Here is a 20,171-nt window from a genome sequence, read left to right as displayed (position 1 = left end):
AGTGGGCAACCTTGTCTTGTTCCTGATCTTAGTGGAAATGGTTCCAGTTTTTCACCATTGAGGACAATGTTGGCTGTGTTTTTGTCATATATGGCCTTTATTTTGTTGAGGAAAGTTCCCTCTATGCCTACTTTCTGCAGGGTTTTTATCATAAATGGGTGTTGAAGTTTGTCGAAAGCTTTCTCTGCATCTATTGAGATGATCATATGGTTTTTCTCATTCAATTTGTTAATATGGTGTATCACATTGATTAATTTGTGTATATTGAAGAATCCTTGCAAGGAATGCAATTTCAACTGACCTATTTTTTGCACCTTGGTGAGTATTATCAAAATCCATTTTCTGCTTGTATTGAATTGTTCTAAAATATTTAGTGGAGATAGGTTTTAAACATATCCACCTCTTTTTTCTATACTAACACATATTTGCATGACTCTTCTGTTGTATAATTGTGTCAACAACTAGAAAGTTCCATTCAAACATGGCCATTATCCACCCATAGCTATTTCTGTCACTCTTTAATGGAGTATTAACAGCAGCAGGTAAATAAGACACTAAAAAAAAGCAAACTACTTTCAGATTCTTAATTTACACATACAATGCATTTTAATTTTTAAAAATAGCTCTGCTTTGAATGTAGCCCTTATCCCAGTGATGAGGTTTCATAAAGAATTTATAGGCAAAATTCCCTCTTCTGAGTAAGCTGCAGCTCAGAACTAAACGGCCAAATTCTCCATGACCGGGCTGTCTTTAATAAGCTGAGAATCATTTATATTAGTCATAGAGAAGATGTTTCCAAAAATTACTCTCTTTGATCCTGCTTTTCTGTATCTATAACAGCTCTGCTTTGGGTGAGTACTAACTAAATAGCTTAGAACCTTCTCTTCAAATATTCCTGCTGAATTTCTTCATGGCAGTAGACTTTAAGAATCTCCTCTTTTAATTTGGCAACTCCCAAACCCTGAGGCAAATTCTCAGTTAGCTTGGCTGGTCATGGAACAAAGAAGAACCGCTCTAGGTGGTAAAGGCTCATTTGTTCTTTGTTGAAAAATTTCTGCCTCAGAGGCAAGCCACAAGCCAGCCAATGGAAGTGGAGACTTACTGGACTGCGCTTCCCCCCCAGGACTAAGGAAGCTTAGATCTGGTCTCAAAGAGTCAGAGAAGAGTTAGTCTTGTCTACATCTGCTTTGTTTTTTGTTTTGTTTGTTTGTTTTGGCCACACTGCGCAGCATGTGGGATCTTAGTTCCCTGATTGGGGATCGAACCCACACCTCCTGAAGTGGAAGCCTGGAGTCCTGACCACAGGACGGCCAGGGAAGTGCCCATCTATATCTTCTTTGGATGTTCTCTTTGGGACTAAAACAGTATTCAAAATCAGAAGCAACCAGTCATGGCATCTTTTCCCGGCCTCTCCATAGGATAACTTACACCTTGCCAAAGTTCTAAACCATGCCACAGAACCTCAGAGAGGCCTCCTCAATCAGGAGACCCTTCTCTCTGGAGGGAAAACCTTCAAAACTAAATTAGCTTGGGTGGAAAAGGCCTCCCTGCAACAGATCCTGGGTTTCTAAACCTAAGCTTGACCTGCTCTAACCCAAATCTCTAGGGTAGCCTGTGGTCAAACTACTAACCAGGTTAGCCCCACCTCATCTGCATGGGCATTTTCTGGTTTATAGTTCGACCATAGGCATTTATATAAATACTGAAGCCTATTTAAACCCTCTGTCTTGTATTCTAACTAAGGAAGATAAGGAGAAAGGATCATAAAATTGGCCCCAGGTTTGGGGAACTGTATACAAAATGCAAATCTTATCCAACGTGCATCCTTTGCACGTTTGCTCACTCATAGTAAATAATGTGTGTGACCACATAAATGGATGTGTGTTTATAGCCTCTAAACTCTGAAATGAAGTCTAAACTAGATGAAAACATCACATGTGTTTAAGAAAATTATAACAATATCCAAAATTACTGAGATCATATAATAATGGTTGTATCTATAAATGACTCTGACTTTACCGAAAATTTACTGTATATTTTCTTTAAATGACCAGCTTTCCTAAATTCATTTTTAATAAGATCCTGTCATCAAGTTTTATGTCATTTTTGAGCAATACATTGATTTTCTAAAGACAGAAACATTATTCTCGAAATCAATTCCAACCTATTGCTCATGTAATAACTCAGCAGTTGAAAGCTTTAATCCAGGAAGGATATTGCTACGTCTATCTACGTTCAGGCATGAAGGTTTAACTGCTTAAGGTTTTTCACCACTTTCTGCCAAGTGTTTTAGACCAGAAGTTCATATTTGTTGGTAGAATATTACATGAATAATAGTTCAATTTCCCAAAGTCCTGGAATACTTTTATTTCTGAAAAGTACATGTTTGATTAAAACATGTTTGGCCAAGTCAGGTTCTAAAAACATATTCAATCTCTAAGGCAACAATTCCAATAAAAGAATTCAGGATGGAACCTGTCTAAAAGAATAAAGCCCTGGAAGGGGAATCTTAGCTAATCCACACGTAGCATTAGCAGAGATTTTATACCTGCCCTTTTTGAAAAAGCCTCTGTCTGTTGAAGTCCAAACTTTAGGTTAGTTATTTATCCTAGATGCCAATTCTAGGAAATAAAAGGAGATCTGGATTTGGATTGTTGGGTGAATAAAAAGAAACATCCAGGTTAACCAAGCTAGGATCATCTATTATATAGTGAAATAAAGTGTGTGAGGGGCCTAACCACATCTCAAAGAAAGAGAAAGAAATATTATGCTCTGTTTTAGTATAATAATCTTTGCAATGAGATGGAAGGTGGAAAATTCCCCATTCAAACTGACTTTTGGTAATCTGTGGGGAAGGAGACATTGTGGATCATTCTTAGCTATAGAAATGTGATCTATATATATGTTGAACACCTAATAATAATCACAAAATGACCATATTAGCAGAATAGACGTGGGTAATGTGCACACAAGGGAAAGAACATTATTTTTCAATAGGCTGTATTTTTGGAGGACAGCTTGAAGGAAAGCAATCCATTAAATCCATTCAAAACAAGTCCATGATAGAAGATTCTTTATATTTTTATCGTTGAAAAAACTGAGGAGAAACCAAGCTTATTCCACAGTATGGTAATTATTTTTCCTTTTAGGCCCATCCCTCCCACCCCTGTTTGCTGAAATCAGGACTTGGCATAAATTTTCATGTCTGAAGGGAAAAGTATATAGGAGCAGCTGGAACCTGTCCTGTGTGTATTATTTTAGAGTGTGGGATTTACATGATTCACCATCCAGAGGCTGATGGGGTGATTTTGAAGGGAGAGGGAGTTGTTTGGGGTTTTTTTTTTTTTTAATTTTTTGTTTTGAGATAATTGCAAGTTCCCATGCAGTTGTAAGAAATAATACAGAGAGCTTCCCTGGTGGCGCAGTGGGTGAGAGTCCGCCTGCCGATGTAGGGGACACGGGTTCGTGCCCCGGTCCGGGAAGATCCCACATGCCGCGGAGCGGCTGGGCCCGTGAGCCATGGCCACTGAGCCTGCGCGTCCAGAGCCTGTGCTCCGCAACGGGAGAGGCCACAACAGTGAGAGGCCCGCGTACCGCAAAAAAAAAAAAAAAAAAAGAAAAAATACAGAGAAATCCCATTTCACCCAATTTTCCCCAATGGTAGCATCTTGTGTAACTACAATACAATATTACAGCCAGGAAACTGACATTGAAATAATCCATTAACCTTATTCAGATTTCTGCAGTTTTACATGCTCTTGTTTGTGTGTGTATTTAATTCTATGCGATTTCATCACGTGTATAGATTCATGAGACCATACCACAGTTAAGATACAGAACAGTTCCATCACTTCCAGGATTCCTAGTAATACTCTTTTATATCCACACCCACCTCTCCCCCTCCCTCACCCACGGCCACCATGAATCTGTTTTCCAGCTCTAGAATTGTGTTATTCAAGAAATGGAATTGTGTAGTATATAACCTTTTGAGATTGGTGTTGTTTACTCAGCATCATTCCTTGAAGATCCATCCGTAGTGTTGCATGTGTCAACGACTCCCTCCTTTTTATTGCTGAGTAGTAGGATAGACCACACTTTACCTAACCATTCACCCACTGAAGGACATCTGGATTGTTGCCAGTTTGGGGCCATTATAAAGATGCTATACAGATTTTTTATGAGTAGATATTTTAATCTCTCTGGGATAATTACGTAGGAGTGTAATTGCTAGGTTGTATGATAAGCGCATTCTTAGCTTTATAAGAAACTACCGTACGTCTTCCCAGAGTGGCTGTTCCATTTTACATTCCTACCAGCAGTGTATGAGTAATCCAGTTTTCCCCATCCTCTCCAGCAGCTGGAGTCATTACTGTTTTTTATTTAGCCATTCTGTTAGGTATGTAGTGCTATTGTGGTTTTGATTGGCGTCTCCCTAATGGCTAATGATGTTGACCATCTTCTCAGGTGCTTACTGGCTATCTGTCTGTCTCCTACAGTGAAATGTCTATTCATGCTGCTTGCCATTTTCTACTTGGATTGGTTTTTTAATGTCGAGTTTTGAGAGCCCTTTATATATTCTAGATCAAGTGCTTTGTCAGATACGTGATTCGTAATTATATTCTCCCAGTCTATAGCTTGCCTTTTTACCTCTTCACAAAGTTTTTAATTTTGATGAGGTCCAATTTACCAATTTTTCTTTTTATGGATCATGAGCTTGTTGTCAATGCAAGTGTGTGACTTTAACATAACGGAGTAAACCCTGCAGGCGATCCACGCAGGCAAGAAATAGTTTGGATTACCATACCCACCCCGCATTCACGTATAAAGATTTAACAGTGATCTTAACTCAGAATTTAACATTTTAAAACAAGCAGAACATTAAAAATCATTTTTAAACCAAGCTTTAAAGATACTATTTCAGAGGCTACACGTGAAAAGTAAAGAACTGAGGTGACAGTTGAGATAGAGCTGCCCTTTAATGCTCTAGCTCACCTGTGACTGAAACCTTCATGACAGATCTGTTGGACGGCAGGTACCGATGGCTAAGTGTACTATACAGGCTGAAACTCCCACCTGTCCCATCCTTTATCCCAAAGGGGTATGATTTGGTCCATGGTGTATCTGAACCCAGCAATTCAGGTTATAAAGGGGTCAGTTGAATTTATATATTTTAAGAGAAAGTTATTTCCCAAGAAATTCTTAAATTCTCCAGTTGATTTTCTCCACGTTTGGACAACAGGTATAAGAGGCAGGATGAGGATTCTCCTTCCTCGTGTCTATGCATTCATCTTTGTTATTTGCCCTAAAATAACACATAGAGAATTCCCAGCGAATGGAGGCTGTCTCAGATCAGGTCTCCCAGAAGCAGAACCTGAGACTCAAAAGTGATTTATTGAGGGAGTGCTCTGAGGAGGGAGAGTGAGGGGGGTGGAGGCAGGATGGGGTCCCAGCAGGAGTCTGGCTTCAACCTCCGCCCAGGAGAGCTTCTGAGCATAACTTGCACCACGGAGTGGATCCCAGCCTGAGGCAATGGCTGGGAAATATGTATCCATCAGTCATTGGCTACCGGCTGGGCCAGGTGGGGACATGAGCACAGGTGGCTTAACCTCCCAGGCTAAGAGATTTCCATCAGGCTGAGGGCACCAACAGCATCCACCACCAGGATCTTAATAATCACAGAACTAGTATTAAAAATACACAGACTGTTAACTCTCCCACTTAACCAGTTGCTTCTCTAAGCCTTCTGCTACCCTTAGACTGCCTCCTCTGTCCTGTTTCTGTCATGATCAAGGGTTGCTCAGTTACATGGAAGCTCAGGATGAATGCAACGGAGGTGGTTGTCGCCCCTCCACCAGCAATCTCCTGGTGGGTTGAAGCGCGCAGCTCTCTGCTTCTACCTGTGGGCTGGGCGGGACCCAGAAATACTGCATCCTCAGCTACCTTGAGGTGGGTTGATTCTTTACTTGCGGGGACATGATTTAGTCAGTGATGTAGGTTTTTCCAAGTACATATAGGGCCGTCGAGACAACAGTAAAGAGGAGACAGCACGCTTTCCCAAACATCAGAGACACAAGTGATTTAATTCAACATCCGGGAAACCTTCCCTGATCAGAGAAAAAGGAAAATGGGCTTCATCTATTTCTTGTTACCTTTAGAGTTAGACAGAAAAGCCTTTTTTGATTCAGTCTTTGAAGGGAATACTGTACAATATACTGTTCTGCTTGGCTGCCTTGGTGACTCTCATGGAGTGGACTTAATTGACTAGTTGGGTGAAGATGGAAGATCCCTCAGGGCCGCAAGGCTATTATGCTGAACGTGAGTTCTCACTGCCCTGCTTCAGGTGGAGATGGAGCTGGGGCAGACTTGGAATTGTCTACAGTTCCATGCTACTTGGAAATTGTCTTGCCTAGAGACTATCAAATCCTGAAGTGAACATATTTTTGTGCCTTTTTTTCTTAAAGACCCATTTTATTAAAAGACCAGTTGCTTTTTTTTCCTTCCCTGGGCTCTGAAACAAGCATGCAAGGTCATCTGAGTATCATACCTGCTGAAAAGCCCAAGGCAATCACGTCAACCCCTTAACTGAGAGGATGTTCAGGAAGGAAGTTGGATGTAAGCCTAATGTTAGTGGCCCAGGCTTTTCCACGTATTGTTCGTTTAAGGCAACTCCCGGAGGCTCTGGGAAAGGCTTTGTATTCTCATTGGTTTCTAGTAAAAAGAAGATGATTATAAATAAGTGGAGACAATACCTGAATGTTGAGCCCTGGCCTTAAGGTTGGGAAGTACTTGTATAAGAAGGCAAATCCTCTACATGTGCAAGGAAATGACACTATAGTTTTGCTCAGTTTTAGGTCAGGTGGGATGGAAGGCCCTTCAGGTAACTTCCCGAAGTCCAGGTCCTCTGGACAAAGAAGTAGCTCCCAACTGTAATACTAGAAACTTTCCAACACTGGCATCACCCCTCTTGTCCTTCCACCATTGGCATTTGCTTAAGTTGTCATGAGCCAATATACTCTGATGGTAATTAGAAATTGATGTTCCTGGATTGCAAAGTTACACCAAAAATAGAAATAAATCAAACTGCAGAGCTTCTTTGGTCTAGGTAATCACAGAAATCTTCATCTTCAAACTGGAAAAAAAACCTCAAGATAGCTTCTGGCTGACAAAGTATTACGGGTGGGACTACAAGTACTGGTTACGTAAACATTTGCCTGGCATGGAAGATAATTTTTTTTCATCCATAGTCTAGCAAAGAGCTATCAAGTGAAACATTCTCTTCCGAATCTTCAAGTCAACATTGACTCAGAGTGCTACCTAAGTTGGACCTCCCATATGTAGTTGCCACAACTAAGCATCCTCTGTAGCCATTTCCATCAAAGATTGTGCTTCGAAAATGTTTACAGAAAAAAAAAAAATGACCCACAATCAAAATGGCCCTTGAAGTTAGACATTTTCCCCAATAATTTTCATAGTATTACTGAAATGAAGTCTTGACACCTTTTAGTGGAATCACAGGGTTCCTGCTGCCCTTTTAGGACAGATCTGGGGCAAACCTCCCTGTAGGCAGAACTGATGTTGCTTGTATGAGTCCTTAATTTCCAAAGGGCATTTTGGTTTTCTTCAAGTATAAGGCTTATGGTGGCCCATGCTTCTAAAAAGATTTTATAGATCTCTTGAAAGGCTGGTTTACTTTGACAGACTCTAGCTGAAATAGTCATTAAAATCATCATGCATTTGTTCAACAAAAGAGGTGGGCCCGGTCAGATCGTGTAGGCCCTTGTAAGCCATGATCAAACATAAAATCAAACACTCGCTGAATACCTACCAGCACATTTGCTGTTGTGGGCAATTTCCAATATGGAAATGTAAGAAATACCTCCTGCTTCCTGGAAGCTTTGCAAAAATGATCCTCCAGAGTCCCGCAAATATTAGCCAGGAACATCTGTGCAGACCATTGGCAGTCCTTTGGAAATCTTGGGAGATTTCCCCAGGAGTTTTAAGTAAGTAGAGCTACAAGTGGATGCATTAAATTAAGCAAACTCAAAGGCCAACCTTTGAAAATCCATCCCAAGCAAAACTAGTTCCAATTAACTAAAACCTTCTAGTCTGCAAGACAAGAGGGTGGGTCTCTCTGTTGTGAGTTTAATGAAAATCTTTTATAAAATCCACATGTGTGATGTAAAGATTTTGGCCCTGGAAGCTTTTATGCCAAAAATAATGTCTGAGAGGGAAAGGATGATGGTTGCAGATAAACTAATGGCCAATTATTTCATTAATTTCTTCCTAATTCTTTTTATATAGCTATTTGAATTTTTTTTTTTAATGTATTGTTGGCTGCGTTGGGTCTTCATTGCTACACATGGGCTTTCTCTAGTTGCAGTGAGCAGGGGCTACTCTTCATTGCGGTGTGTGGGCTTCTCATTGTGGTGGCTTCTCTTGTTGCAGAGCTCAGGCTCTAGGCACGAGGGCTTCAGTAGTTGTGGCATGCGGGCTCAGTAGTTGTGGTTTGCGGGCTCTAGAGAGCAGGCTCAGTAGTTGTGGGACACAGGTTTAGTTGCTCCGCAACTAAAGTTGCGGGATCTAAACTAAAGTTGTGGGATCTTCCCGGACCAGGGCTCGAACCCATGTCCCCTGCATTGGCAGGTGGGTTCTTAACCCTTGTGCCACCAGGGGAGTCCCTAATTATTCTTTTTTTGGCTAAAGAGAGTCATACCAACTCAATAGTATGTCCTAATTATTTTCCTATAGTTTAAAATAACCTCCAGTTCCTCTGCCCTTTGTATGAGAAAAATTAATAGTTCTACATAAATCTGCATTTTTATCCCAAATGTATAAATTTATAAAATTTCTAGGTCACATCTTAATTTTGTTTATTTTTGTAGTTAAATGCCTATTGATGGAAAAATTGATGTCTTGTTACTTCCCCTACTTTGTATTTTTAGCCAGACTGAATGAAAAATATAGTAAGTACAGCTTGTTTTTAAATTCATATCAACAATAAGTAATGATGATTCTTTATTTTTAATTTTAATGATGTGTTTTCCAGGGGGAACAAAAATGCCTCATCTGTGACTCCAGATTTCCATATGATCTGCACGCCCAACCCAACAGCCACACCACTGAGAATGCAATCCCAAGTTATGAACCAGATGGAGAAAAGAAATGGTGGCAATCAGAAAACGGTATGATTAAGTTCCATTCCAATTTTTTATTCCTTCAAATTTTTTGTAAGGCACCTTTCACTCTATGATTTTGGCACTATCACAACAAGGAGTTATACTGAAATGGAATAGTATCCACTGAGAATGTGAAACCCCGTAAAAAAACAAAATTTAATTTTTATTTTAAGAAAGATTATTTTCCTCTTGAGAAATCGAAGTATTTTTTAAGCACATAACTCAGAATGTTTCACTTTTTCTGTGGTGGGAAGGAACATAGCTCTGCATCCTCTTGTTCTTTGTTAAAAAAAAAAAAAAGAAGTTATGAGGTGTTGGTAAATTAAGCCATATATAAAACACACTGCTGTAAACAGAAATAATAACCCAGGGGAAGTCTGAGAGTTAATACCATGTGCTTTTTCCTTTTTCAACTCCTGAAGGGAAAAAGAGAAAGGACATTTTATTTCTTACGGTAAGCCAAAGATTTTAATGTAAAAATTGAATTGAGAGGAGAGTTGGCTACTCACTGCAGTTCTTTCTTTCCTGGATTGATGCCCTTCCCTGTTCATGAATAACTGTGATACTGAACCTCACACCGGCCCTGATCGTCCTTATTTCCTAGACACCACTGTAAGTTTGGACCTGATCGGGGATTTCTTGTTCCCCACCCCAGCCTTGGGCCTTATGTGTTTAATGCAGCTGGTTGGGCTATATTAAATGATGGGCCCTCTTCAACACTGGTCTGGAGCCCTTAACCCAGAAAAGGATTCCATTGCCACATCTCTGTGTGTTGCACCTTGGGCTACAATTCCTCTCTTGTGTTCAGATGCCTAAACATCTTTCCCTTCGGGGATGCTAGACCGTGAGAGGGGAGTGTGGGAATAATCATAATAGGTAAGATCATTTAGGGCAAGCATCACATGAGGCTATTTTTTTATGTCACCCATTGGACAGGGACATGATTGGTGTCTATTAAATGCTGGTTCATTTTGGATCCTAATGATTGGTCTGTCATTGGACTCTCCTTAGTGAATGTTGGTGGGTTTTGCCACACTGACGGATGCGGCCATTTTTGCTTCACAGCTGCTTTGACCCACACGTCCAGCATTCGTTCCACGTCTCCTTGCAGAAGGAATGCCCTTCGGTCAAAGCTGACTACACAGAAGATGGGTTCTCAACCAAGAACTTTAGACAGGGGACGAGAGATGTCCTTTCCAGAAAGAGCTAGGAGCCCTTGACACAGAGCCTGGAGTGTGGCTGCTCTCTCGGCAGCAAATCCTTCTCCAAGCCATTCAGCCTAGAATGCTAAGCTGCTCCCCAGCTCACCACGGTGCAGCCACTGTTCTCTGGAACTAGACTGTCCAATACTGTGGCTCCACACATGGCTCCTGAGCATGCAAAACACGGCAAAACCAAACTGAGATGCACTATGAGTGTAAAAACATCCTGGATTTCTAAGACTTAATTTAGGGAAAAATATGTGTAATAAAGCACTACTAATTTTTAAAATGTTGATTATATATTGAAATGAGAATATTTTTCATATATTGGATTAAGTATATTATATAGATCATATATGACATTATAAATATATATGATAAATAATACATTATATCACATATGACATATATAAGTAATATTCAATATATCACATATATTATAAATTATAATAAATATAATAAAGTATTGTTTATTATATTTATTATTAATAAAGATAAATAATTCCTCCTGCTTCTTTTTACTTTAAAATGTGGCTGCTAGAAAATTTTAAATGACACGTGGGACTCATGTTCCCATTGGACAGTTCCACTCGAGAGTGGCTTCTATCACGTCTGGATTGGAGTTGATCCTCTGTGTCTGTGCTAGAGCTGGATGGCAGCTATCTCAGTGCAAAGTCCTGGCCAGGATGCTTTGGGCTACAGTGCATGTGTTCTCTTTGGACACCTAAATATATCCCCCTTAGGAGATCCTAGATCATGAGAAGGGAGTGTGGGAATCGTCATTATATATAAGGTCATTTAGGGCAAGCATATTATGAGGTTGTCTTTCTATGTCATCCATTGAACAAGGACATGATTGGTGGCCACAGAGGAGCCCACAGACCCTCAGTCCCAGGGAAATAATCCAAGCTGGGTTTTCTGCTAAGTGACAATACAACTAGTTCAAATGCTTTCTTGCAGCTGTTGGAAGGAAAGGGTGTTTGCCATGCTGTGCCTGCTAGCTTATGTTGAGTCAAGATTTGAGGTCATGGAAATGATCCTTCTCTTTCCACCTCTGGGGAATGTCCGGGAACTCCCTTGGTGGTACATAATGCTGCCACACAGTGGCCGTGTGCATTGCCACCAAAAGGTGGATGTGGGCACAGTCAGGGGAAAATGGGTATTACCCTCACGTGGACCTTCTCCTGGGCATGGGTGGCTTGGGAAACCACTCCAGCAGACTAGGCAAGAGTGTTGATCACCAGCCATGAGATTTCAAAGGGTTTCGTTACAGACAAGCCACAGTGAGGGATTAACGTGATAAACAGGGGTCTCTCAAAATCACTGATTTTCTTCTTTCTGGTTTTTCCTTTAGGTCTTGATCATGTCAGCATCAGACTGGATCTAGAGGCATTACTTCAGTTCAGTCAACTTATTCTGACCTTTAAGGTACAGATGTGTAGGCTGCTGTCCCCTTATCTGTTTACCAAATGCTTGGCATACCTACAATTTTGCTTCCTTGCTTCCCTACAGAGAACAAAAAGCTGTTTAAACAAAAGACAGCAGGGCTTCCCTGGTGGCGCAGTGGTTGGGAGTCCGCCTGCCAATGCAGGGGACGCGGGTTCGTGCCCCGGTCCGGGAGGATCCCACATGCCGCGGAGCGGCTGGGCCCGTGAGCCATGGCCGCTGAGCCCGCGCGTCCGGAGCCTGTGCTCCGCAACGGGAGAGGCCACAACAGTGAGAGGCCCGTGTACCACACACAAAAAAAAAGGAACATAAAACTAAATGTTTTAAAAATTTTAAAAAGAACCCAGTCTTTGCCTTCAAAGAGCTCACAGTCTAGTCATGTATACAAACATATATATAATATATATATTATATATATACACACACACACATACATATATAAATTTGAAATTATAATGCCAAGTGACAAGTGCAGAAATAGATATATGATTAGAATGTTGGGGGGTTCATTGACATGGGTAAGATGGCTCTGGGGAGTTGGTAAACTTCATGGTGGATTTTGAAGGATGTGTAGGAGTTTGCCAGAGGAAAAGCATTCTAGGCAAAGAAAAACCACATGCAAATTGCTGTAAAATATCTGCTACACTGCCTTTTTAAAAAATGAGTATGCTATCTTGCTTCAGTTAATAATTCACAGAACCATAAACAATTTAAAAGTGGAATTCGATTCTGGGGCAAAGCATGTGCTCATAAATACTCGCCCGCTTGTTAGAAAGAGATTTCGGTGTTTTCATGGTAGAATAGATATTTTTGTTTGTTTGTTTTGTAAATGTATTTTATTTACTTATTTATTTTTGGCTGTGTTGGGTCTTCGTTGCTGTGCGCGGGCTTTCTCTGGTTGCGGTGAGCGGGGGCTACTCTTCATTGCGGTGCGCGGGCTTCTCACTGTGGTGGCTTCTTTTGTTGCGGAGCATGGGCTCTAGGTGCGCGGGCTTCAGTAGTTGTGGGTCGCAGGCTCCCTAGTTGTGGCTCGCGGGATCTAGAGAGCAGGCTCAGTAGTTGTGGCGCACAGGCTTAGTTGCCCCATGGCATATGGGATCTTCCCGGACCAGGGCTCGAACCCGTGTTCACCGCATTGGCAGGCGGATTCTTAACCACTGCGCCATCAGGGAAGCCCGGTAGAATAGATTTTTAAAGATACAAATAAAGTTTTAAAAAATGGAATTTGAAAATGGAAACATTCAATCTGGAGTGAGTAATAAAATCAACTTTTGTGAGGTATGACAAGTTTAACTCATTTTTCTCCTAGACTTTTTGGCCTGCCGCAATGTGAATTGAATGCTCCACAGACTATGGACACACCTGGAGAGTGTTCAAGTATTTTGCCAAAGACTGTGCTACTTCCTTCCCCAACATCACATCTGGCCAGGCCCACGGAGTGGGAGACCTTGTTTGTGACTCCAAATACTCGGATATTGAACCCTCCACTGGTGGTGAGGTAGCATTTCCTTCCTTGGATTTCTTTGCCATAAATGAAACATATTTTTGTTAATGTGGTTAATTGAGATGCAAACAATTTAGGTAGTGTCTACTGAAATTGAACTTGAGCTGCTGGTTGTTTCAGAATGAACGTGTCTGGATTGAAATGAGTCCTGAATTCATCTTATATTCAGATAAATTATAAATACCTTATAAGAAATCATCCTGTAGAGGAGTGCTGTGCTGAAGGTAAGCAAGGGCTAAAATGCAGCCTGGGCACCAGAGGAAGGAACATCTTTTTCTAACCCTTGTAAAGGAACCACAGAGGCTGGCGGCAGCCCTGGATTAGTTGTCTCAGCTCCGTGCTCTGTAAGTCCCCACCCACGTGGAATCTGCCAGGAACTTCCTCAGAGCAAAGCTGGTGATGGGCAAAGGGTCAGGGGGTAGGAGTGTGCTTGGGAGATATGACCTTATCAGCTAGACTAGAAGGAAGAGTGGCAGAAGGCAGGTCCAGAATCCCCCGCCAGATCTAAATTGACGATGACTTGCCGAATAGTGACCCCATCACTCCACCCCAACCCAGCAGAGGAGCCCTTTCACCAGTGGTATCAGCACTTCCGTCTACATGGACCACTTGTGCGTAAAGAGCCAGAATGACTGTTTAACAACCTTCCTTCATTTTCATTCTTGGTATTTTTATTCATATGAGAACCTGTTACTGACCAGGGTTCTTGGCCTTCCCCCATCAATAAAAATTGACTAGAGGCCAGACAAGAAATTCAGGCAAGACTTTATTGGGGCCCCTGCTGCAGCAGGGGGGAACGAGAACAAACAACAGTTTCCCCTGCTTGCTCGCTCCCCGAGGGAGGGACAAGCTTGTTTCTTATGGGGGTGAGGGTAGGCTGTGTCCAGGGGTCGGGCCAGAGGGGTGGCTTAGGTGTTTTGCCCACCTCTTAGGTAGTGTTGCGTGCAGGGGGCATGCGCAGTACCCTGCTTTTGCTCCTGACACCCTGTTTGTGCTCCAGGCTCTTCAAAAGTGGCAGTTGGGTTTTTTGGTCTCTTTGTATCTTTCGGGTCCAGAATTTGCCCCAACTGTGCATGCATGCAGTTATTTTTAGTCCCATGCAGTTTCTCTGTATTTTTATGCTGGAGGAGAGGTGTGTTCAGGTGCAAGCACTGCAGCAAACGGTCCCAGGTCCCAGCTTGTCTCAAACCCAAATGATAATCTGCGTTTTACACCAGGTGGGAAGCAGTGGCTCAGCCTTCTTGTAAGGTCAGAATCTCTTCTTTAAGAGTATATTTAACAATTATGTTTTTGGGGTAAAATACTCTAAATTAACCTACCTTTGTTTTACAGGTTGTTTTAGAAGTTTTGGATCCCAGCTTTGAAATAGAAAACCCTTACAGCCCCTACGTCCAGGGTATGAATTGCTTTATATTTTTCACACCAACTCCTTTTCTAGAATTTCACGTTAGGGAAATTCCTTGTTATTGCATGTCTAGGGGACATTAAGGAGATGTCAGTCAAGCAGGGTGCATTGAACCCATCCAACCTAAATGCACTTAGATTCGTTAATTTCATTATTTTCCTTTCTCTAGACCTTGTGACATTAACAAACCTGAGGATGAACTTTACCAAACTCCATACCCTCGGGGATACTTTGCTTGGAAGGAGGCAAAATGATTCCCTTGATAAATACTACTATGCTCTTTATGAGATGGTGGCTGGGGAAGATGTTTTTGCAGTGGCCATGCTAGCTAACGTGGCCCAACACAGAAGCTGCGCGGAGACGTTTTCAGCCCACCCGGAATGGTGAGTTACAAACCTGAAAGCGTGGTTGGCTCTTCCATCTTCCCTTCACTGTCTTGGTGCTGAATGTAGATCAGACTCTGTATGTGGGGATCAACAATGTTGTTTCATTCAACCTGGCCCGTCAGGCCATTCTGGGGGCCTTCGGTTCTCTGGACAGAGGTTCTTGTGGATTCTGCCACATGTGGGCATCATTCAGCTAATGGGCAGAATTTATAATTTATGATTTCAAGATAGTCCGTTTTGCTGTCTTTTTTTTTTTTTTTTTTTTGCGGTACGTGGGCCTCTCACTGTTGTGGCCTCTCCCGTTGCGGAGCACAGGCTCCGGACGCGCAGGCTCAGCGGCCATGGCTCACGGGCCCAGCCGCTCCGCGGCATGTGGGATCCTCCCGGACCGGGGCACGAACCCGCGTCCCCTGCATTGGCAGGCGGACTCCCAACCACTGCGCCACCAGGGAAGCCCTGCTGTCTTTTGTTTATTGGTTTTTTAGGGAATGGAGATTTGCTAGGGATGACCTGTAAGTTCACATCATTGTCTCACAAAAACATACTGAAGATCTATCATGTGAGAGCCTGTGCTCAGTGCCAAGGTGTCTGAGTGATATCTGATGCTTTGAAGATGGTCACCCCAAGTAACACTTACACTACAAATGACTATCTTAAGCAGTGCAGATCTTCTCCATTCCTGGGACTAATCGTAAAAGAGTAATGTAGTAGAAGAATGGTTTTTTTTTTTTTTTTTTTTTTTTGCCGTACGTGGGCCTCTCACTGTTGTGGCCTCTCCCGTTGCGGAGCACAGGCTCTGGACGCGCAGGCTCAGCGGCCATGGCTCACGGGCCCAGCCGCTCCGCGGCATGTGGGATCTTCCCGGACCAGGGCACGAACCCGTGTCCCCTGACTCGGCAGGCGGACTCTCAACCACTGCGCCACCAGGGAAGCCCCGAAGAATGGCATTTTTTGCAGGGTCCTGGGGGTGTGTCTAACTCAATAGTTTTGAACTATTGGTCATAACAGACAAGGCTGGATTGAGGCTATTGCATCTTCCCACCTAGACACCTCTGTGTTTCACTGGAAATGGAACTTTTCCCTGGGAACGTGGACACGGAGGGCATTTTGTGAAAAAAACAAGAGAATCACATACCTTTCTCTAGTGCTTTCTGGTTTCTAGTTCCCTCTTTTCCTTGATGCTCCTAAATCACCCCATACACGCACACGCACGTGCACACGCATGTGCACACGCATACTCCCCATCCTGGCCCTCATTTTGCCAAAGGCTGCAAAATGTGTGTTCTGTGTTCCCTGAAATTAGAATTCAGAAATGCAAAAACATTTATTTTAGGTGTTCACTAAACATCTTAAATTTTTTAAAATTTAATAGCTAGTTAAGCAAATAATAAAAGATAGTCAAGGCTGGTATTGTAACTAACAGATGGGAAACTAAGACCCAGAAGGGACCCTGTGGCCTGGTATGTCATTTTCCATTTAAAGAACCCCAGCGTCCTCAAAGCTCTAAGATAAGCCCTGTGTTTATGTTCCTCACACATGCAGGTTCATGGTCGGTGCATCTGTGTCAGCACAGTACAGATGGCCCGAACTGTGAGAGGTGCAAGGACTTCTTCCAGGACGTTCCTTGGAGGCTAGCCGTGGGCCCCCTGGACAGCACTTGCCGAGGTGGGTGGACCTCCACTCTCAGCATACACCGAGTTTCCTTATGTGAGCTCCTTACACGATCTCTGCTTTTCCTGCTTTTGGAGAACATTTAGTTTGTGTCTGTGGAGCTGCAGGCAGCACAGGTGGTGAAACCCTGTGGCTTACAGCTCCAAATGTGTGATAGCCTCATGTCTCCCAGTATCTCACATAGAAGAATCACCAGCTTCTCAAACCTTCACACCAAAAATTCACATTAATTTGAAGAACGAGACAATATGCATGTTGTGTGGCCCCTTTGCAGAGGGGGGGCATAGCCATGAAATGGTAATATCTGTGAGGACAGTGCCACTCCAGGAATGTGGTGACCCCTAGAATGGGTACAAAGATCCCCACTGTTTTCCTGAATTATCACACACTCAAATGAAGGTGACCTTGAACCATATGTCAGTTAAGATGAGAAACGAGGTCCAGAATGGAGTTGGACAGGCTATTGTATTTTTTATAAACTATTGAGGCTGATAAGATAGGGCGTTTTGTCATGTGTTTGCTGCCTCCGAATTTTGATGAACTTCCAAATAAACCTGTTATCCAGTTTCTTTTCCCAAATATGGGGAAAACAGGATTCGAAGGAGAGGTTCTCAGATGAGCTTTTATGGAAAGCCCCATCCGTGAGTGTCACAGTGGATAAGACCCAGCAAAACGTAGCCAGAGGTTATGCTCTTTACAGGGAAAAACCCAACAGGATGAACAGCATAGACATTACCACAAAGACACACAAATCCCTCTAAACAGACTGCCTTTCCTTCCGACACTCTGGCTGAGCCCCTGATGGGAGGAAAACAGCCTGCAGCCCCGCTTCCAGCAATTCTGCCCTAGAGAAGCAGAGGCTGGCTGGGCCCAGCTCTAGCATCCGATCTGGAGAATGCAGTAGCACCATACTGCAGAGTATATGATGTAAAAAATTCAGATTTACAAAGCCCGAGTCAGTCAAAGTATTCTTTACCGAAGGACAACAAACATACTGCATGCTAGGGCTTCTAGGTCACCCACGTGATTTAGATTTGTTCGCTTGATTTAAAAAAAACAAACTAAATATTAAACATTTCGGGAACACATTTTACAGAGAGTGTATGAGCAGAATCGGAGTACTAGAAAGATCCTTGAAAGCACCTATTTTAAGCCTTTGTATATTTGGTGAAAGAAGGCGGGGTGCCTGAAGAAAGCGGAGGAGGGGAGAATGGGTGATGGGGCGTGGAGCCACCATCCTGAGGGTGCTCATCCCTGAGGCCTTGGCGAATCTCTCGTAACTCCACTCGGTTCTCAGCTTGTCGCTGGAACGGACACTCTGACCGCTGTCACTTCGACAAGACGGTGTACCTGGCGAGCGGGAGTCGCAGAGGGTACGTGTGTGACGGCTGCCGGCACAACACGGAGGGCCAGCACTGCGATCGCTTCAGGCCCCTTTTCTCCAGGGACCCCCTCAAGGCCATCTCGGATCCGTACGCGTGCATTCGTGAGTTCCCAGCCTCTGACCCATCCTCTCCCCTCATCTGAGCAGAGCTGGTGTCCCTGGGGCCGTCAGCCCACCCTGGGTTCAGCGGCGTCTCCAAACTGCCCTCTTGGGGGTGGGAACTGCAAAATCGCTTCGGTTCTGAGAGCTTTTCTCTCTCTGAACAAGTTGGGCCAGGTAATCCAGGTCCGTCCTGGTGGTCTTGCAGCCGGGGCTGATACTGATGATTCGGGAAACTGTTCTGAATTCAACCAGGATGGGGTGATGGTTTCAGAAGAGGCCGCATGCACCTGCAGTGTCAGCTCAAGGAAGTAACTAGAGAAACTGGCTACAGCATTTGGCTGTAGATGATTCAACTTTGCTAAGCTATTACCTCGTTTCATTTTTCTTTTTTTAACCTTTAAAAATCTTTCCTTTTATCTTTAATGTCAACTTTTTCAAAGGTAATATTTCACTCATAGACAAAATAATACAGAATTATATATATATATATAAAAATATAAATAAAACAGAGCCACCACTAGCTTTGTGAAAATGTAATATCTTACCCTCTCACCTTCAGGCTATTACTAGAACACTACAGCATTGTGGATGGGATGTCCCAGCTGCACACCTGTCCCCTTGGTCTACCCTCCTTCCTAGGGATAAACTCTCATATATTTGGCAATCATCATTAGCATGCTTGTGTTAAGACTTTCACATGTCTTCATCCACAAACAATACATGTTGACATGTTTTCAAACTTGAGATAGATGATATGCTGTATGTACCCTTGAGTATTTCATTCAACATTGTATTTTTGAGATTTGTCCATATCATGTAGCCCCTAGTTCTCCCATTTTAATTTCTACATAGAATTCTTCCTTCCTATATATGTAACAAAATCTATTTGTCCATTTCTCTTTTGATGCTTCAGTAAACATTCTTGTACATGTGGCCTTGTGCACATGCAGAGACTGTCCCTAAGAGTCATACCTAGGAGTGGAATGACTGGGCCATAGACTGTTAACCTTTCCAAGTTGATTAGATAATAGTGAACTGTCCCTTAAGTGGGTATAACAATTAACAGCCACACCAACAGTGTATGAGAGTTCCTGTTACTTTATTTCCTGACCAACACTGGGTTTTGTCACACTTTAACTCTTGGTAATGTGGGTTTTGTCACACTTAATTTTTTTTTTAACATCTTTATTGGAGTATAATTGCTTTACAATGGTGTGTTAGTTTCTACTTTATAACAAAGTGAATCAGTTATACATATACATATGTCCCCATATCTCTTCCCTCTTGTGTCTCCCTCCCTCTCACCCTCCCTATCCCACCCCTCTAGGTGGTCACAAAGCACCGAGCTGATCTCCCTGTGCTGTGTGGCTGCTTCCCACTAGCTATCTACCTTACGTTTGGTAGTGTATATATGTCCATTCCTCTCTCTCGCTTTGTCACAGCTCACCCTTCCCCCTCCCCATATCCTCAAGTCCATTCTCTAGTAGGTCTGTGTCTTTATTCTTGTCTTGCCCCTAGGTTTTTCATGACCTTTTTTCCTTAGATTCTATACATATGTGTTAGCATACGGTATTTGTTTTTCTCTTTCTGACTTAGTTTACTCTGTATGACAGACTCTGAGTCCATCCACCTCACTACAAATAACTCAATTTCGTTTCTTTTTATGGCTGAATAATATTCCATTGTATATATGTGCCACATCTTTATCCATTCATCTGTCGATGGACACTTAGGTTGCTTCCATGTCCTGGCTATTGTAAATAGAGCTGCAATGAACATTTTGGTACATGAGTCTTTTTGAATTATGGTTTTCTCAGGGTATATGCCCAGTAGTGGGATTGCTGAGTCGTATGGTAGTTCTTTTTTTATTATTTTATTTTATTTTATTTTTTTTT

At 42.6% G+C, this 20,171-nt stretch overlaps 1 protein-coding gene across 1 annotated transcript in view; it reads left to right on the top strand.

The window, feature by feature from the left end:
- Nucleotides 1-284: 284 nt before the first annotated feature.
- Nucleotides 285-20,171, top strand: part of LAMB4 (laminin subunit beta 4) — a 111,844-nt gene continuing 91,957 nt past the window's right edge. The window contains 11 exon segments of the mRNA XM_060305057.1: nt 285-318; nt 5,792-5,946; nt 9,047-9,182; nt 11,733-11,806; nt 13,134-13,322; nt 14,661-14,724; nt 14,903-15,028; nt 15,031-15,116; nt 16,662-16,679; nt 16,682-16,784; nt 18,088-18,276. Coding sequence (XP_060161040.1) covers nt 285-318; nt 5,792-5,946; nt 9,047-9,182; nt 11,733-11,806; nt 13,134-13,322; nt 14,661-14,724; nt 14,903-15,028; nt 15,031-15,116; nt 16,662-16,679; nt 16,682-16,784; nt 18,088-18,276 — 1,174 coding nt within the window.

The sequence above is a fragment of the Globicephala melas genome, chromosome 9 (genome assembly GCF_963455315.2).
Source record: "Globicephala melas chromosome 9, mGloMel1.2, whole genome shotgun sequence".
NCBI classification, from domain to species: Eukaryota; Metazoa; Chordata; class Mammalia; order Artiodactyla; family Delphinidae; genus Globicephala; species Globicephala melas.
This window is presented reverse-complemented; position numbering and strand designations above follow the sequence as displayed.